The sequence below is a fragment of the Callospermophilus lateralis genome, chromosome 2 (genome assembly GCF_048772815.1).
Source record: "Callospermophilus lateralis isolate mCalLat2 chromosome 2, mCalLat2.hap1, whole genome shotgun sequence".
Classification (NCBI taxonomy): domain Eukaryota; kingdom Metazoa; phylum Chordata; class Mammalia; order Rodentia; family Sciuridae; genus Callospermophilus; species Callospermophilus lateralis.
In genome coordinates this window covers 35656871-35673939 of record NC_135306.1, presented here as the reverse complement: position 1 = coordinate 35673939, position 17069 = coordinate 35656871, and the positions used below count along the sequence as shown (strand labels likewise).

Sequence of the window (17069 nt, the reverse complement as noted above, 5' to 3'; positions counted from 1 at the left end):
TACCACTTTTTATAAAAGCACATGCTAAAAGATCACGTCCACTGTAATCTTGCAGCAACACTCGGAATGATCACACAAAAAACCAGGGAATGTTAGTGCACACACAAAATTAAGCTAAAGAAAAATTCTTTGGAGTTCCAATCACACGGTTAGTATAACAATCCCATAATTGTGAAGACTAATTGTAAGCTTTTATAGTTGATTAAGTCACACAGTGCAAAGAAAGGTCCATTGACCCTTTTGGTAAAGGGAGGGCTGGAAGCCACACAGATTAAGTTCAATGGATAGTCCGTATATACATGTGATGAGGAACACCCAAACTAAATTTGTGCTCTTAGGTTGGTCATTCTGAATCCCGATGCACTTCTGAAGCATCAGCTCGGCAAATTGGGCAAGTACGATTTGCCTAAAATACAAAAGAGAAACTTGTTTGCATTGTGATTCATACAATGAAATTTATTAAAAACAAATAATACTATTCTTACTTCCAACACAAGTTTTAGACACTTTGTTCTTTTAAAGAGGCACAAAGTAATCATGTGCCTTAAAACAAAACAAAAAAGAAAGAAAACAAACCTTAAAGAGTTGATTATCCCATGGATGATCTTTTTTTTTTTTTTTTTTTTTTTTGGTAGTACTGGGGCTTAAATCCTGGGGGACTGAGCTCCATCCCCAGCTCACCCTTATCCCCTTCTTAATTTTGAGACAGAGTCTCGCTAAGTTGCCCAGGCTGGCCTTGAACTTGCTGTCCTTCTGCCTTAGCTTCTTGCCATAAATGATTTTTTAATATGTCTGTTTAAATACATAAACAAAATCACCCAGCACCAGTTTAGATATATTTAATAACTAACTTAAAAGTAAAGGGAGCTCTAGTGAGGCACCCTTCTAAACTAAGAGAAAACTCTGGCCTAACAAGTTCAGGTCTTATCCTTATATACTATCAGAAAATCAGGACAAGTTGATTATCAAGGGCAGATAGCCAGTTTTTAGGTTTTGTATAATCACTCCCATGTTGATCACCATAGCAACCCCATCCTCCCTGTGCTGGGAATTGGAACTCAGGGCCTCATTCATGTTCTACCACTGAGTTATATCCCCAACCCCTAAGTTTCACTGGCCTTTTCTCTTCATCTGAAGAGAGAATACGCTCAAAGTTGTATTTCAATTTTATTTCCTATACCCATCCTCCACTAAACCACAGACTTATCTAATGAACCTATAGTCACTAAAACAGAAAATTTAGTGTTATTTCCTTTTAGATACTGTCATTTTACCTTAAGCCATTTGTCAACACACTTGGCATGGAACTCGTGGTTACAGGGTAAGACTCTAAGTAGCTGCCTTGACTCAAAATCACACATGCATACTACACACCTAAAAGAAGCAAAGAGATCAATTAAACATAAAATTGGGTGGTTTTCTATTTTGAAATGACTTCTGAAGTCTACAAAAGCCACTCAATCAGTTTCAGTTTTTTAATCACTGAAATTTGTAGACAAAATAATCTATCAACCTGAAAAACAATGATGTTAAGGCATTTAGTAAGAGAGCTCTGCTTTACTGATAACTGATCAGAAAATCTCTGGCTAACATCCAAATCAAGTTTTAAAACCAAAAAATACTCTTTACACACCATATATAAAAATTAACTTAGGAGGCTAGACAAGAAGATTCCAAGTTCAAAGCCAGATTCAGCAATTTAGCAATGTCTTAAGTAAGATTCTTGTCTCAAAATAAAAAAATTAAAAGGGCTGGTGCTGAGCATGGTGGCACACACCTGTAATCCCAGCATCTCAGGGTGCTAAGGTAGGAGGGCTGCAGGATCAAAGCCAGCCTCAACAACTCAGTGAGGCCTTAAGCAACCTAGTGAGACCCTGTCTCAAAATAAAAACATAAAAAAAAAAAAAAACCAAAAAAACAAAACACCATAAAAAAAAAAGGCAAGTGGGTGCTGGGGATGTGGTTCAGTGGTTAAGCACTTCCAGGTTTAATCCCTATTACCAAACACACACACACACACACACACACACACACACCCCAAAACAAAACAAAAGGAAATTTAAAAACTGCTCAACAGTAACAGGCCCCAGGGAAAGGAAAATTAAAATCTCAATGTGATACAATTTCAAAGTCACTAGGACAATATAATAAAAACAGACAATAACAAATGCTGGCAAAAATGCAGTGAAATTGAAACCTTTTTATACAGTGTTGGTAGAAATAGAAAATGGTGTAACCAACTTTGCAAAAACTGGCAGTTCTCAAAAAGTCAAACACCGTTACAATATGACACCCAACAATTCATTTCCAGGTATATATCCAAAATTAAAACATTATATTCACAGAAAAACCTGTACACATATGTTCAAAGTAGCATTACTCATAAGAGCCCCAAAGTGGAAACAACACAAATGTAAATCAACTGAAGAAAAGGATAAACAACATGTAGTGATCCACAAAAGGAATATTATTTGGCCACAAAAAGGAATGACTTACTGATATAAGCTACAACACAAAGGTACTTTGAAAAAGTTATGCTAAGTTAAAGAAGCCAGATACAAAAAGACCACATATTATATAGTCTCATTTATGTGAAAGCTATGGAGACAAAGGATTAGGGGGTGTGTCAAGGTGGAGAAGGCTGGGGAGATAAGGGGAGTGGCTACAAGTGGGTGAAGGATTTCTTTTGGGGGTGATAAAAAAGGTATAAATTTGTGGTGATGGATGTACAATTCTACTAATACAATAAAATTCACTGAATTGTATATTTTAAATGGGTGAACTTTGCATTTCATGTTCTATATTAACACCTTTAAATATAGCAGTCAGTATCTAGTATGCCTAAGAAATTAATTATTTATCTATGTATTGATCTATTTATTTGACAGTACTCTAGCCCAGGGCCTCACATATGCTAATTAAGTGCTCTATCACTGAGGCTTAAACCCCCATCCCGTTTAAAAATTTTACTTTCAGACAGGGTCTAAACAATTTGCCCAAGGCTGGCTTTGAACTTGTGAACCTCCTGCCTCAGCCTCCTGAGTAGCTTGGGTTACAGGTGTGTGTGCACCACAAACCCAGGAAGAAATTTAAAAGTTTCACTGAATTTAAACAGCTCCACAATTAGTGGCTACCTTACTGGTCAGCATAGACCCAGAGTATGAAAAAGAGATAACTTATCTTTATAACAAGTTCTGAGTCTCAAGCTTTTATTTCATGAAATTTTTCTTTAAATTAAAGAAAAAAAGTTAACACATATATTAGAAAAAATATACTTACAAAGTCTGTTCTGACTGGTGATTGTTAGGATTAAACCGATAAGAAGGAAGTTGTTCAATATCTGCTTTAGTCAGTCCTCGAGGTTTAGCCTCTCCCAGTCGCTCTGCCAGGTTTAAGAGGGCCTGTAGAGAAAAGACATATTTTCACCTTTCTTTAAATTTCCTAGTCCATTAATTTTAAAGATTTTATTTTACACAGAATTTAAATACATAAAAAGTTAAACAAACAAACAAAAACAAATAGTGCAATAAATAGGGTATACCCACTACCCAGGCTCAATAATTCATGGCTAATTTTACTACATCTTTCACTATCTACCCTAAACTCCAAATTATTTTAAAGAAAACTAAAAGATGGTATTATCTCACTGGTAAGATAGTTCTATGTGTATCTGCTAAACAGTTTAACAACTTAACACTTCTGCATTTTAGGCTGGATTTCTTTGCTGTGGAGGCTATTGCTAATAGAATGTTCAGCAATAACCTTGGCATTAAATGCATTTTCCAGTTTCAACAACCAAAAGTGTCTCCAGACATTGTCAAACATCCCCTAAGGAATAAAATTATGCCCAGGTTGAGAACCACTGCTTTAAAAACATCTTCCCCCCTCCATGTGAGTATTTTTTAAAATTTTAGAATGTAACACACTACCATCATAATAAGACTTTCACTCACAAACCTGTACCAGGAAGCACATAATCTTTAAAATGCATTGTTTTTCATGAATAATGTAAGGATGGTATTATTATTTGATCCTAGAGTCAAAGATGACACAAAGATTCTTCAGTTTTGGGGCATATAGTAACATCAAACTGACTGCCTCGTCAGGCAGAGCAAAGAAATTCAAAAGCAGTTTTTTTCTTTTGCCAATTCTTTTGCAGCAAGATTCATCTTCTCATGAGAGAAATCATTAATAAGGAAACTTTCAACAAACTTACAGGTCTTATTCTTGATGACCACAGGGAATGAGCAGAGCAGATTATGATAACACCATAGTTACTGCCATTATGGATAACACCCATAGGCACAGACTCCCTTTTAGGTTCCAAACCAGAAGTTTCTGATGTGGTCAGAGATGGCTTCTGCAGCAGACATTACACTGGATGACTTTTCAGCCTTGATGCAGGAGCACCATGCTACTGCATGGTCATAATGAATTCTCCCTTGAGCCAGTTTCATAAACAACAACTACCTTTCCATACAATTTCACCTTGGCATGGCTGGCGTCTGGACAATGAACTGAGGATCAGTTTCTTCAATGACATTCTTCACAATCAGTAGTCACATGAAGTTTTAGAGCAATATGAGATTTAGTTTGGTTGTGATCCAGAATCAAATCTCCTTGGGGATGGAAGGAGTCAACTTTTGAAAGAGTTGATATGATCTTAATAGCTCAAGCAGTTGGTATTGCCTGTGTTTTCTGGAATGATAACCTTAACTGATTTCTTGACCTTGTCCTATTTCTCAGAGGCAGCACTCTACCTTTTGAATATTTTCACATTTACATTTGGTACATTTTTCATCTCATGCTTTCCCTTCTTGGCCTCTTTGAAGGTAATCTTTTATCTGTTGCAATGACATCTTTCAGGAGAGGAAGGACACAATCTTAAGTTCCATTAGGACACCATCCGGACACCCAGTATGGAATGATATCCAACAACACAAGAATTATAGTTTGGTCTGTACCAAAGTCAGATTCATTTCTAATACTATACAAGTGAATATGCAAAATAACCAGTTGCTTCAGTCACAAAGACTGAGGTTGGTCATGACCGGGAACTGCACAGGTAATTTCTGCACCTGCAAAATAAACCTCAGAGAGGGAGGCAGGTCACCTCTACCATGGAATCAATTCCTAAAAAAGACTTGTCAAAAGAACATAACCACAATGATATCACTATAGCATAAAAATTAACACTAATTCTTCAACATCAAATACCAAATTAATGTTCAAATGCCATGTCTGTTTTGATTATTTTTAAGACAAATGGTCTATCTGAATAAGGAGCCCAATAAATCAATATTACCATGGTTTAATATGTCCCAAGTCTCTTTTTCATCCTTAAATTTGTTGAAGAAAACAGATCAATGATCTGCAGAAATTCCCAGTATAATTTTGGACTAAACCTCCCTACTTCTGACCTGTGTGGTTTTAATACATCCATGTCTCTTTTATTTCCTATAAGTTGGTGTATCTAATTTTTTTTTTTATAAAGGTCTATTATGTCTAGCCATTATGTGAGCAGACACCGATGGAACAATGTCAAGATTCATTAATTCACTAAGGATGGCAAAATCACAGTACTCTAACGTCATCATTTTTTGGTTTTTGCGCTGTACTGGGGATTGGACCCAGGGGTGCTCTACCACTGAGCAACACACTTTTTATTTTTTGAGATAAGTTCTTGCACGATCCTTCTGCCTCAGCCTCCCAAGTAGCTGGTATTACACATGTGCCATTGCACTTGGCCCTTAATGAGCAACTGCTTCATACCGAACTGTACCCAGTAGTATAATTTATAAAGAAAAGGGAGGATGGGCTGGGGATGTGGCTCAAGTGGTAACGTGCTTGCCTGGCATGCACGGGGCGCTGGGTTCGATCCTCAGCACCACATACAAATAAAATAAAGATGTTGTGTCCACCAAAAACTAAAAAATAAAAAAATAAAAAAAAAAAAAAAAGAAAAGGGAGGATAAATGAATCCAATAAGTTTCTTTCTTGAATCACCACTATGAACTCATGTATTTGATGTGTTTTAATACAGTGCAGTTACTATACTTATTATTTCTGCACCAGTTATTTCCTTTTTCCTAGTGTTTTTTCTTTCTTTTCTATTTTTATGATACTGGGGAACAGACCTAGGGATCCCCTACCACTGAGCTAGATTCCAAGCCCTTTTCATGTTTTGAGACAGGGTTGTTGCTCAGGCTGGCCTCAAACTTGTGATCTTTTTTTTTTTTGGTACTGGAGATTAAACCTAGGGGTGCTTAACTAATGAGCCACATCCCTAACTCTTTTTTATTTTTACTTTGAGACAGGACTTTGTGTTGGGAGCCACAGCCTAAGCGGCCCCAGCAAACTTCCAGCTGATTGGCTCATCGTGGCCCTAGCAAATTTCCAGCTGCCAGCTTACAAAATTTTGCCACTGTGGGCGTTCCAAAACAGTTAAAAACAGATAATGCTCCTGGTTATACTTTTACCTCTTTTAAACAATTTTGCTCATCATTTGGCATTATTCATATAACAGGAATCCCATACAATCCACAGGGACAAGGCATAGTTGAAAGAGCTCATCAAACTATTAAAATGTACTTATTAAAGCAAAAAGAGGGAATTGGGAAGGGGTATATATTCCCCAAAGATAAACTTAAAAATAACCCCTTTTACTCTAAACTTTTTAAATTTGGATTCATCAGGGCTTAGTGCTATGGAAAGGCATGTGTGTCCAAAAAATGTACATAAGCCCAAGGTACTTTGGAAAGATATTCTAACAGGACAATGGAAAGGTCCTGATCCAGTAATTGTCTGGAGTTGGGGGTCTGTGTGTTTCTACAGGGAGAACAGCAGCCGATTTGGATTCCAGAGACTAACTAAAGCGATTTCTACAGACCAAAAAGATGATGATTTGGCTCAAATCCATAACAGCTGATATCCAGAACTCCAGTTTGGCTATCCTTACATCTGTGACAGTGGTTCTCCCACAACTGGAGGCTCGTGAAACCAGGATATTTTTTTTTCAATATCTATTTTATTATTGCCCTTTCCCACATCATAAAGTTCTATTTTGTTTTTTGAGCTCATACAGACCTAGGTTAATGTTTTGCTGATCAGTTCTATTTTTTGACTATGGAGTTTTTAAACATTGCAATGGAGATTTCACCTGTAAAAAGTTATAAGGCCTTTACTATTATGTTATGTGTTGTATTATGTGTGCACACTTGTGTTTTGTGTTGTATGTTTGTATGTGCGTATTGTCCATATATCATATATGACAAGCGCTCATGAAAAAATGGATCCAAATATTTTTTTTTCTTACTCATGTGATTTAAATGGTTTAATTTAAATTGGGTAAACAGTTGTTGAGGATTATTTTAATATGTGAACAAAAAAGGAGGTTAACAGATCTGTTTGTTTACTTTCACCTTTCCTTTTCATTATATTTAATAATTCTGTTCAGGATAATGTAAATTGTTCAGAAAATTGTTTTCTTTTAGTGCCTGCTGTAATGTTACATAATTTTTTCTTTAGCCATTATTGCCAGAATTCCTATCTTCATCCCAGTGCCGGTAAAGACAAAGATATAACCAAACTACAGTTTCTGCAATAGCTATCACTGAACTGCTTGCAGAACTTGCATCAACTATGTATCACTTGTATGCATTATGAACTATCTGTTGGTGCAGCGACTTGTGGTAGTGCCAGGGTATTTTTGCTGATGGTGTCATCGGTGGTACAATTTTTCCAAAAGGAGCCGTCAATTGGCTTGGTGTATCCTCCTCCCTTCTGCTTGTGATGGTCATTCAGCTAAAATTTGGGGCCAACAAAGGTGAGGCAAAGAACCTCACCCCCCCTCCCCCACTGGTACAAAGGCCTATCCACAGGTGTGGCTGTATGCTGGAACGGTAGTCAATGACGGGTAAGATCCAATTGCAATGGTACCAACCTAAGACAGGAGGCCTTGAGGTCAGCTCATCCGATGACAGGTAAGGACCATATGTAGTATTGGACAACCTAAGGCAGGCACAGTCCCTAAGCCACATGCTTGTTGTTTAATTAAACAGAGAGGCGGAGATGTTGAGAGCCACAGCCGAAAGGGCCCCAGCCAACTTCCAGCTGATTAGTTCCTCTGCTGTGATGCTCACTGGGCTGTTTCCCCGCCCTTTCAGACCACAGAGCTGCTCACTGGGGGACTCTTTTGGCTCCGCCCATGCGACCCAGCCAATCAGCCTCAAGAGCGGGAGGAGTAGGGGTTGAGAGGCTCCCTGGAAGCCAGTGGTGGCAGTTGGGCTCTGAGGGAATTCCTGATGAGCTTGTGTGATGCGGCATTTGTGTTCTAAAATAAAGTTCGTTTCTGCTTGACAAGTGGCTCGTGAATTGTGCCCAGCCAGACTGCGGCAGCTTTGCTAAGTTGCTTAGGGCCTTGCTAAGGTACTGAGTCTGGCTTTTGAACTTGCCATCCTCCTGTCTCAGTCTCCCAAATCACTGGGATTACAGGTGTGTAAAATGGCACCAGGCATCTCCCAGTGTTTAATGACTAATTAGCTATTTTCTTTATTCTATAATTAGGCTGCCTTATGGTTAAGGGAACAGGTAACAAAGAATTGGAAATGGGCAATAAGAGGAATAGAATTAATTTCCCCAAAATTCAATATCTAATGATGGTATAGCTCTATGTGTGTTTTAAGACAATAATCATAGTTTTGCTTTTTGACAGCCTTATTTGGAGAATTGGGTCATCTGAATAAATAGCTGCCTTTCACTGCTATACTCAACCCTTCTAAACGCTATAACACATTAAGTCTAACTGAGGCTGATTACAAAATCAGCATAAAAAATTTGGATCAAATTCATGATAGAGTTGATATGCACCTTAACACCTCTATTGTTATGTACTATAGGATATAGTATGTCCTATAGTACATAACTGTATGACAATAAAATATGTTCATTCATTCCTTAGTGGATACAGAGTGATGATCAAGCCCTTCAAAAATTTACATGATGCAACAGGCAAGACAACTGAAGGCAAGACATGATTAGTGCTTAAATCTCAGTAGAACAAAAAGAGAGAGACTCGTTTGGACCCAGGAAATAGATTAGAAATGTTGTTCACAGGGCCAGGGTTGTGGCTCAGTAGTAGAGAGCTTGCATAGTTATGTGTGAGGCCCTGGGTTCAATTATCAGTACTGCATATAAATTAATGTTAAAAAAAAAAAAAAAGAAAAGAAATGATAATCACAAAGATGGCGGTTTTTATGTTATATTTCCAAAACATAGAGAAATGGAGAAAGATCTTAGCTAAAGGATCAAGGGAAGTAAAGGTACCAAAGACAAGAACATATAGGGTAGACTGGGCATGTAGGGACTTGGAGTGGGGGAGCCATCTGGATCCAGGCAGTGAGCCAGGGCTGGGGACTGTTCAACAGCTACACTATGACATAAAACTAAAAAGGCAAGTAAGTCCTTTTTGATTGGTTGTAAATATGACTTTGAAGAATATCAAAATATTCAAACCAAAAATACAGTTTAGAAAGGAATTTCAAAGTCAAAATAAGATATTTTTCCATTTTTGGTACTGGCGATTGAATTCAGGGGCACTCAATCACTGAGCCACATCCCCAGCCTTATTTTGTATTTTATTTAGAGACAGGGTTTCATTGAGTTGCTTAGTGCCTCGAAATTGCTGAGGCTGGCTTTGAACTTCTGTCTCAGCCTCCTGAGCCATTGGGATTACAGGCATGTGGCCAGCTAAGTCAAAATAAGATATATACTTTTAAATATATATTTTTAGTTGTATATGGACACAATACCTTTATTTGATTTATTTATTTTTATGTGGTGCCGAGGATCGAACCAAGTGCCTCACACATGCAAGGCAAGTGCTCTACTGCTGAGCCCCAGCCCAGATATTTTTCTTATATGACAATTGTACCACTACTTTTCTATTGATATAAACATGATCAGCTATCTTTTTCAACAATATGATTTAAGACAGGTTGATTTTAATAAAGATAAGCCACTCATTCTTATTGCTGTAGATATTGCTGTAATGCAAATGGTAGAAATAAAATGAGAAAATTATTAATGCCTCTTTTAATTTCAAGAAATGAAATTTAGATGGTATGGTAGCATATGTTTAGAATCCCAGCAACTTGGGAGGCTGAGGCAGAAAGATTCCAAGTTCAAGGTCACTCAGCAACTCATATGAGATTCTGCCTCAAAGTAAAAAGGGGAGGGGATGTAGCTCTGTGGCAGAGTACTAATAAATAAACGCAAACAAAATAAAATTAAAAAGGGGTTGGGAATGCAGCTCATTGGTAGAGTGCTTCCACAGCATGACCCTGTATTCAATCCCAGTACTGCAAAAAAAAAAAAAAAAAAAAAGAGAGAGAGAAAGAGAAAAAAACTAAAGGACAATGCAGTGTGATTATGTAGGAAGAAAGAGAAAAACTATAAAATGTAGCACTGGTTAGATCTCTTATGCACGAAAAAAAAAAAAAAAAAAGGAAAAAAAAAAAAGGGCAGTTTAAGATCATGACTCCTTCTCCATGCCCACATTCAATGCACCTAAAAACTGTTCCAGCATTCATAAAATGAAAAAGACAAAGTGAAGTTGAGATAAGGATGGCTGGCAGTATCAAATTAAGGTCAAAATTACTTCCACTCAACATATTCAAATCTAAATTTGCCTGTTAACCCTCAAACCACATCTGTTATGTTCCTATAGCAAGATCAACATTATTTGAATGTCAACTATTTGACCCACTGGCATTTTGGTGTCTGCCTTCTTCATGGGCTAATACATGCCTTTTTGTAGAGCATTATCTTTTGCAATTTTTGTACACTTACCCCTGAACACCAGAATTAACCATTCAAGATAAAATCCTACTGATTGAAGTGTTTAAACATCTTTCAAAGCTGTACTTTCTTTTATTGTATGTATTTAAAGTACACAATATGATCATTTGATATATACACAGTGAAATGATTACCACTGTCAAGCAAATTAACCTACCCATCACTTTCCACTTCTTTTTTGAGTTTTTTTTTTAATTTTTGAGTACCTAAAATCTATTTTCTTAGCAAGTTTACAATAAACAATACAATATTACTAACCACAGTCCTCATGCTATCTACCCCTAAACCTACCCTTAATCAAATGGCAAGTCTATACTTTTACTTCCCTCTTTACCTCCATAACCAACACTCTACTATTTGACATTTTAAGACTCCTCATGTAAATAAGATCAGTATTTCTTGCCCCCTCTATATGTCACTTGCCATAATATTTTTCAGATTCATGTTGTCAAATAGCAGCATTTCCCATTTATGGCCGAATAATATTCCACTCTATTTACACCACAATTTTTAAATCCAGTTATCCACTGACTTGCACAAGTTGTTTCCATAGTATGACTATTGTGAATAATGCTGTAATGGACATGACACTTCTACAAGGTGCCAATTTTCTATAGCTACATATACCCAGCAGGAGGATTGCTGGGCCATACTGCTGACAGTCCTTTTTTAATTTGTTTTCCCTTATGGCTGTACCAATTTACATTTCCGCCAACAATATACAAGGATTCTCCTTACTCCGCACCCTATCAATACTTACTTTGTTTGATAATAGCCATACCAACAGGTGTGAAGATACATCTCACTGTGATTTTGATTTACACTTCTCTCATAATCAGTGATGTTGAGCACCATTAGTTATTCTTTTGAGAAATACCCATTCAGGTCCATTTTTAATCATGTTATTCAGTTTTGCCTATTGTTGTGAAAGCTACTCATATATTTTGGATATTAATCCCTTATCAAATTGTACAGTTTGTACATATTTTTTCCTACTCCATAGAGTACCTTTCTCAGTTTTCTGATACCACTTCCATCTATTCCTTCATACTGCTAACAGAGTTTTGACTTTTTAAGAGATATGATGCCATAAATACACCAAAAACATTTAGCATGGCACTCAAGGACATCTAATTGAGCTTTTCAATCAAATCTCTGTTTTGTCTCTTTCACTTTAGACACAAACTACATACGCTAATCCTCAAGACTTCCCTGCCTCAATCTTACGAATGAAAAAGTTTCCTCATTCTTTAAGATCTGGTTCTCAAACACTTCTACTTCCACAAATCTTTTTGGAACATCTCAACATCAAAACTTTCCCTGTTCTCATTTGCATTCTCTCAATAGAACTGTGTGTAACTCTAACAGAGCATCAAAAGTCTACCTACTTGATACAGATTTATGGCACGTGATCAAATTAGATGTAGAATACTTTTATGACAAATTTGTATCTTGAAATGCAGTGTTTACCTAAAGTTTAGATGGTGATTAGAACAATATTTTCAAGACACAACAATCCCCAAATTAATTCACAATTCATCTACTGACCTCATAATTTTCTACTTCTCCATCTTCCACATCCAATTCAAAGCTGAAAGTTGGGCCCACTGCAGGTGGCACTGGAAGCATTGATCTGCAGTGAAAATAACAGTGATATGTTAGTAAATTCAATGACAGGACAGGAAAGACAAAGCCCAGTGCAACCCTTTATAAATATTAATTTTGCTAGCAACAACAAAAAAAAGATGCAAAACACACCATTTACAACAGTATTAAAAAACATATATGGGGGCTGAGGTTGTGGCTCAGTGATGGAGTGGTCGCCTAGCACATGCGGGGCCCTGGGTTAGATCCTCAGCACCACATAAAAACAAATAAATAAAGGTATTATGATCATCTACAACTAATAAATAAATAAATATTAAAAAACACAAATGTAAGGATAAATTTCATAAAACATACAAGACTGTGCAATACCAACTGCATAAATACTATTAGGATAAATAGCAATATATCTTGTCAGTAGACTACAGGACTCAAAATTAAAACTGTTAAAATATCAATTTCCCCTCAAATTGATCTGCAAATTCAATATAATCCCAATCAAAACCTAGGAAGATTTTTTTTCTTTTTAAAGTAGAAATACACTGAATTTAAAATTTATATGAAAGTGCAAAAGATCTTAAATTGAAAAATTCTAAGAACAAGCCAGGATACTTACATGAAAGACAAAGATAAAGGGGAGGGAAGAAGAACGGGTAATAGGAAAGCAGCTAAAACTATCTGAACAAGGATTGGGGTAGTAGCTCAGTGGTAGAGCACTGGCTTAGCATGTGTGAGGCCTGGATTAGTTTCTTAGAACCACATAAAAATAAATAAATAAGGGGCTGGGATTGTGGCTTAGTGGTAGAGCGCTCGCCTAGCACGTACGAGGCCCTGGATTCGAATCTCAGCACCATATAAAAACAAATAAATAAAATATTGTGTCCAGTTACAATTAAAAAATAAATTTAAAATTAAAATTCACTATGTCCATATACAACTAAGAAAAAAAAATATATATATATAAAAAAATAATCAGAACAAGGTGATACAGGAATGCAGTCTTCTGGTGTAACAAGTACATTTCCTACCTTTCTTAAAAGGTAATTATAGACATGTGAATAAGTTCTGGCTAATGGAATATAGGGAGTAATATGTACTGTGCTACATTTAGAAAATATCCTTGGGAAAAGAAGGTATGCAGAGGGACTCTTTTTCATTTTTGCTAGCTGGGAAATGTACATGATGACTAGAATCAGAGGAGCCAGATTAGATCATGTAGTCCCAAGATTATAATAGCAGAACCATTTCTCACAGTCACAGGGCTAACAAATCACCCTGAATTTGCCTACTGCTAGACTTCAATATGCAAAAGAGAAAAAACAATCATATTTAACCCATGAGTATTTGTTACAGGTAAATCTAATCCTAAGGCACAGAGTCTCCTTTCCCTAGTCTCCTTTCCCATTAGAGAAATAGCACCAAAAGCTAGATAATCAAAAGTGATAAGAAGTGATGCTAGCTGTTAAAAAGAAAAAAAAAGAAAAAAAAAGACAAAGAACTTCCACCTCTTAATTTATTAAACCTATATTTTTTGGCTCAGAGATATCTTTCCCCCCCATTTTTCCCATGTCCTTGGCTCTTTCTTTACTCTTAATTGGCTTCCTGACCTTAACCCCCTTAAATAGAAGCAATATCTAATTAAATGATGAGTTTGTACAGGATTCATAAAGGAAAGAATCTCAAGGTTTTCAAAATTTAGAATTCAATAAAATAAGAAAGAACTTACAACACATATGGCAGTAAGCTGGGATGATAAGGGGGAGGTGGTATTGGCTGCTGAGATCGATATCTACTACGTCCTGTGAGCCTCCGAGGCATAAATGGAGGATAAGGCTGCAGGGGAAAAAGCGTTCAAAGAATTTAAGATCATTCTACATTTACAAATAATTAATATATGAAATAAAGATTGTTAAAATGTAGAAAGCTGTTCACTGTTCAAGTCGCATTTAATATTTCTTAAATGTTAACACAGATGTAATAACCAGTTTAAACCATACACTCAAGTGCATTTCTAAATATAAATGCTAGCAAGAATACACTTAAAGGCTGGGGCTGAAGCTCAGTGGTAGAGCATTTGCCTAGCATGAATGAGGCATTGGGTTCAATCCTGAGCACCACATAAAAATAAACAAATAAATAGGGGCATTCTGACCATCTACAGCTACAAAAAAAAAAAAAAATGTTCTTTTTAAAAATTTTTTTAAAAGAATACATTTAAGGGGTGGGCTGTAGCTGAGTGGCAGAGTGCTTGCCTTAGCACACATGAGACACTGGGTTTGATCCTCAGCACCAAATAAATAAATAAATAAATAAATAAAATCTTGAAGAAGAAAATAGGCTGGGTGGAGTGGTCATGCCTGTAATCCCAGCGGCTCTAGAGGTGGAAGCAGGAGGATAGAGTTAAAAGTCAGCCTCAGCAATTTAGTGAGGTGCTAATAAGTAACTCAGTGAGACCCTGTCTCCCAATAAAATACAAAATAGGTCTGGGGATGTAGCTCAGTGGTCGAGTGCCTTGAGTTCAATCCCTAGTACCCCCACCCCCCAAAAAAATAAATACAAATAAAAAATAAACAGTCATTCTGTCCAATGACCAAAAAAAAAAAAAAAAAAAAAAAAAAGAATGCATTTAAACTTCTGAACATATTGAGAGCTACACACTGATACACCTCAAATAGTTTGTCATAGCAATGCATAAAAACTTACTACTCCAAAGGACACCTCCTGATGCAAAGGATCATGTGTCAAGAACTGCAAAGGAGCTGATGGAGGTAATGTTGGGGGATGGGCTGATGGGGGATAAGTAAAACTTCCTACTTGAAGATGTTCTCCTAAGAGTTCCACTTCATTTTCTATCCTCTGCAGAGGCTGTAGAGAGAAAAGAAAAAAAAAATGTATATAATTCTAGTGTTCAGATAGAATGTAGACAAATTTTTTTAATAATCAAAACTAAGAATCCAAAAATATCTTTCTGGGGGAGGGGGTACTGTGTATTGAACCCAGGGATGCATTGCTACTGAGCCATGTATCTCAGCTCTTTTTAATTTCGAGACAGGGTCTAAGTTGCTTATGGCCTAAGACGCTGAGGCTAGCCTCAAACTTGCAATCCTCCCATCTCAGCGTCTCGAGTTGCTGGAATTATAGACATGTGCCACCGAACCCAGCACAATCCAAAAAAATATCGTTAAGGCCATACATCTATTTTTCCCTCCCCTACCCAATGCAAGAGATTCAACCCAGGGCCTTGCACATCACTCCTAGCCCAAGGCCATCTATCTCCTGATATTCACACATCATTCTGAAATTCACACAAGTGGAAATAAATTATAGCAAAATCTTTCTACCATCAATTTCAATAGAAAATCTCTGAAACAAATTTTTAAAGGATTTTCATAACAGGATATATTTCATTTACTATTTGAACATTCTCTTAAAACGAGAAAAAAAAATGTCACATACTAAGTCAATTTAAGTTGAAATTACTTTTTCAGTTGTGGCATTCAGATGTATGGAAGTATTTCCAGACAACCTCTCTCAGATGAAATAGAACATGGTATGTATTCAAAAGTCAGAAAACAGGGCTAAATGCTGGGCATGGTGGCACAGACCTGTAATCTGAGAGACTCAGGAGGCTAAGCTTAGCATATTAGCAAGATCCTGCCTCAAAATAAAAAGCTCTGAGGATACAACTCAGTGGTAGAGCACCCCTGGGAAAGGGGGGGGAAAGAAAAAGAAAGGCTAAATGCAATGAAGTACAGTAGCATTATGCTATAGTAAAAAGACTACGGGCTTTGACATTAGAATGTTGGCACTGTCACAAATCAGCCATGTGACTTAATCCACACCTCAGTATTATAATTTATAAAACTGACAGGATGAAATGTTCACAACATACTTCTAAAGTATACTGTGAAGCCAGGTGTAGTGGTGCATGCCTGTAATGTCAGTGACTTGGGAAGCGGGAGGCAGGAAGATCAAAAGTTCAAGGCCAGTTTCAGTAACTTAGTGAGGACCTCAGGAACTTAGACCCTGTCTTTAAAACAAACAAATAAATAAATAAGGGCTGGGTTATGTAGCTCAGTGGTTGAAGGGCATGGGTTAAATCCCCTCTACCCCCACCCTAAAGTCTATTTTGAACAAAGCCAATGTACATGAAGTACACAGCGCTATTCCAACCACATAGGACATTTATTGGAATCTAATTAACACAACTTTAAAAGAAGTACAACTCAATAGACTTGGGTCATCCATCTTGTAGACTGCATCAACACTTCATTCTGTTTTAAGGTTCAACAGTATTCCATTGTATGGAAACATCATTCATCCATTTATCAGTGGATAGACATCTTGACTCTCTTGACTTTTTAGCTACTGGGAATAATGTTGCTGTATTAATAATAATGTACATGTACACATTTATGCGATGATGTTTTAAACTCAATTCTCTTGGGCAAATATATAACTTTACATGTTACTTTGACTCCTTTCAAAGCTCAGTTACAGAATAAGCAACAAACAATTACTAATACTTTAATTTGGAAGTTTATGCATACTTGAGAAAAATCACAACTACTTACACTATGACAATACCAATGAACCTAAGTTCTACT

At 36.7% G+C, this 17069-nt stretch overlaps 1 protein-coding gene and 1 pseudogene across 2 annotated transcripts in view; both read right to left on the bottom strand.

Annotated features, from left to right (window-relative positions):
• Positions 1-254: 254 nt before the first annotated feature.
• The window catches only part of Rnf38 (ring finger protein 38), a 127550-nt gene continuing 110735 nt past the window's right edge, over positions 255-17069 (bottom strand). For both annotated transcript variants that reach the window (XM_076845803.2, XM_076845804.2), the window contains 6 exons: positions 15166-15327; positions 14189-14295; positions 12406-12490; positions 3280-3401; positions 1275-1374; positions 255-406 (listed from right to left, as the gene is read on the bottom strand). In XM_076845803.2, the coding sequence (XP_076701918.1) occupies positions 344-406; positions 1275-1374; positions 3280-3401; positions 12406-12490; positions 14189-14295; positions 15166-15327 (639 nt within the window). In that variant the 3' untranslated portion in view covers positions 255-343. The remainder of the gene's footprint in view (positions 407-1274; positions 1375-3279; positions 3402-12405; positions 12491-14188; positions 14296-15165; positions 15328-17069) is intronic.
• LOC143392074 (malate dehydrogenase, cytoplasmic pseudogene) lies at positions 3789-11636 on the bottom strand (annotated as a pseudogene).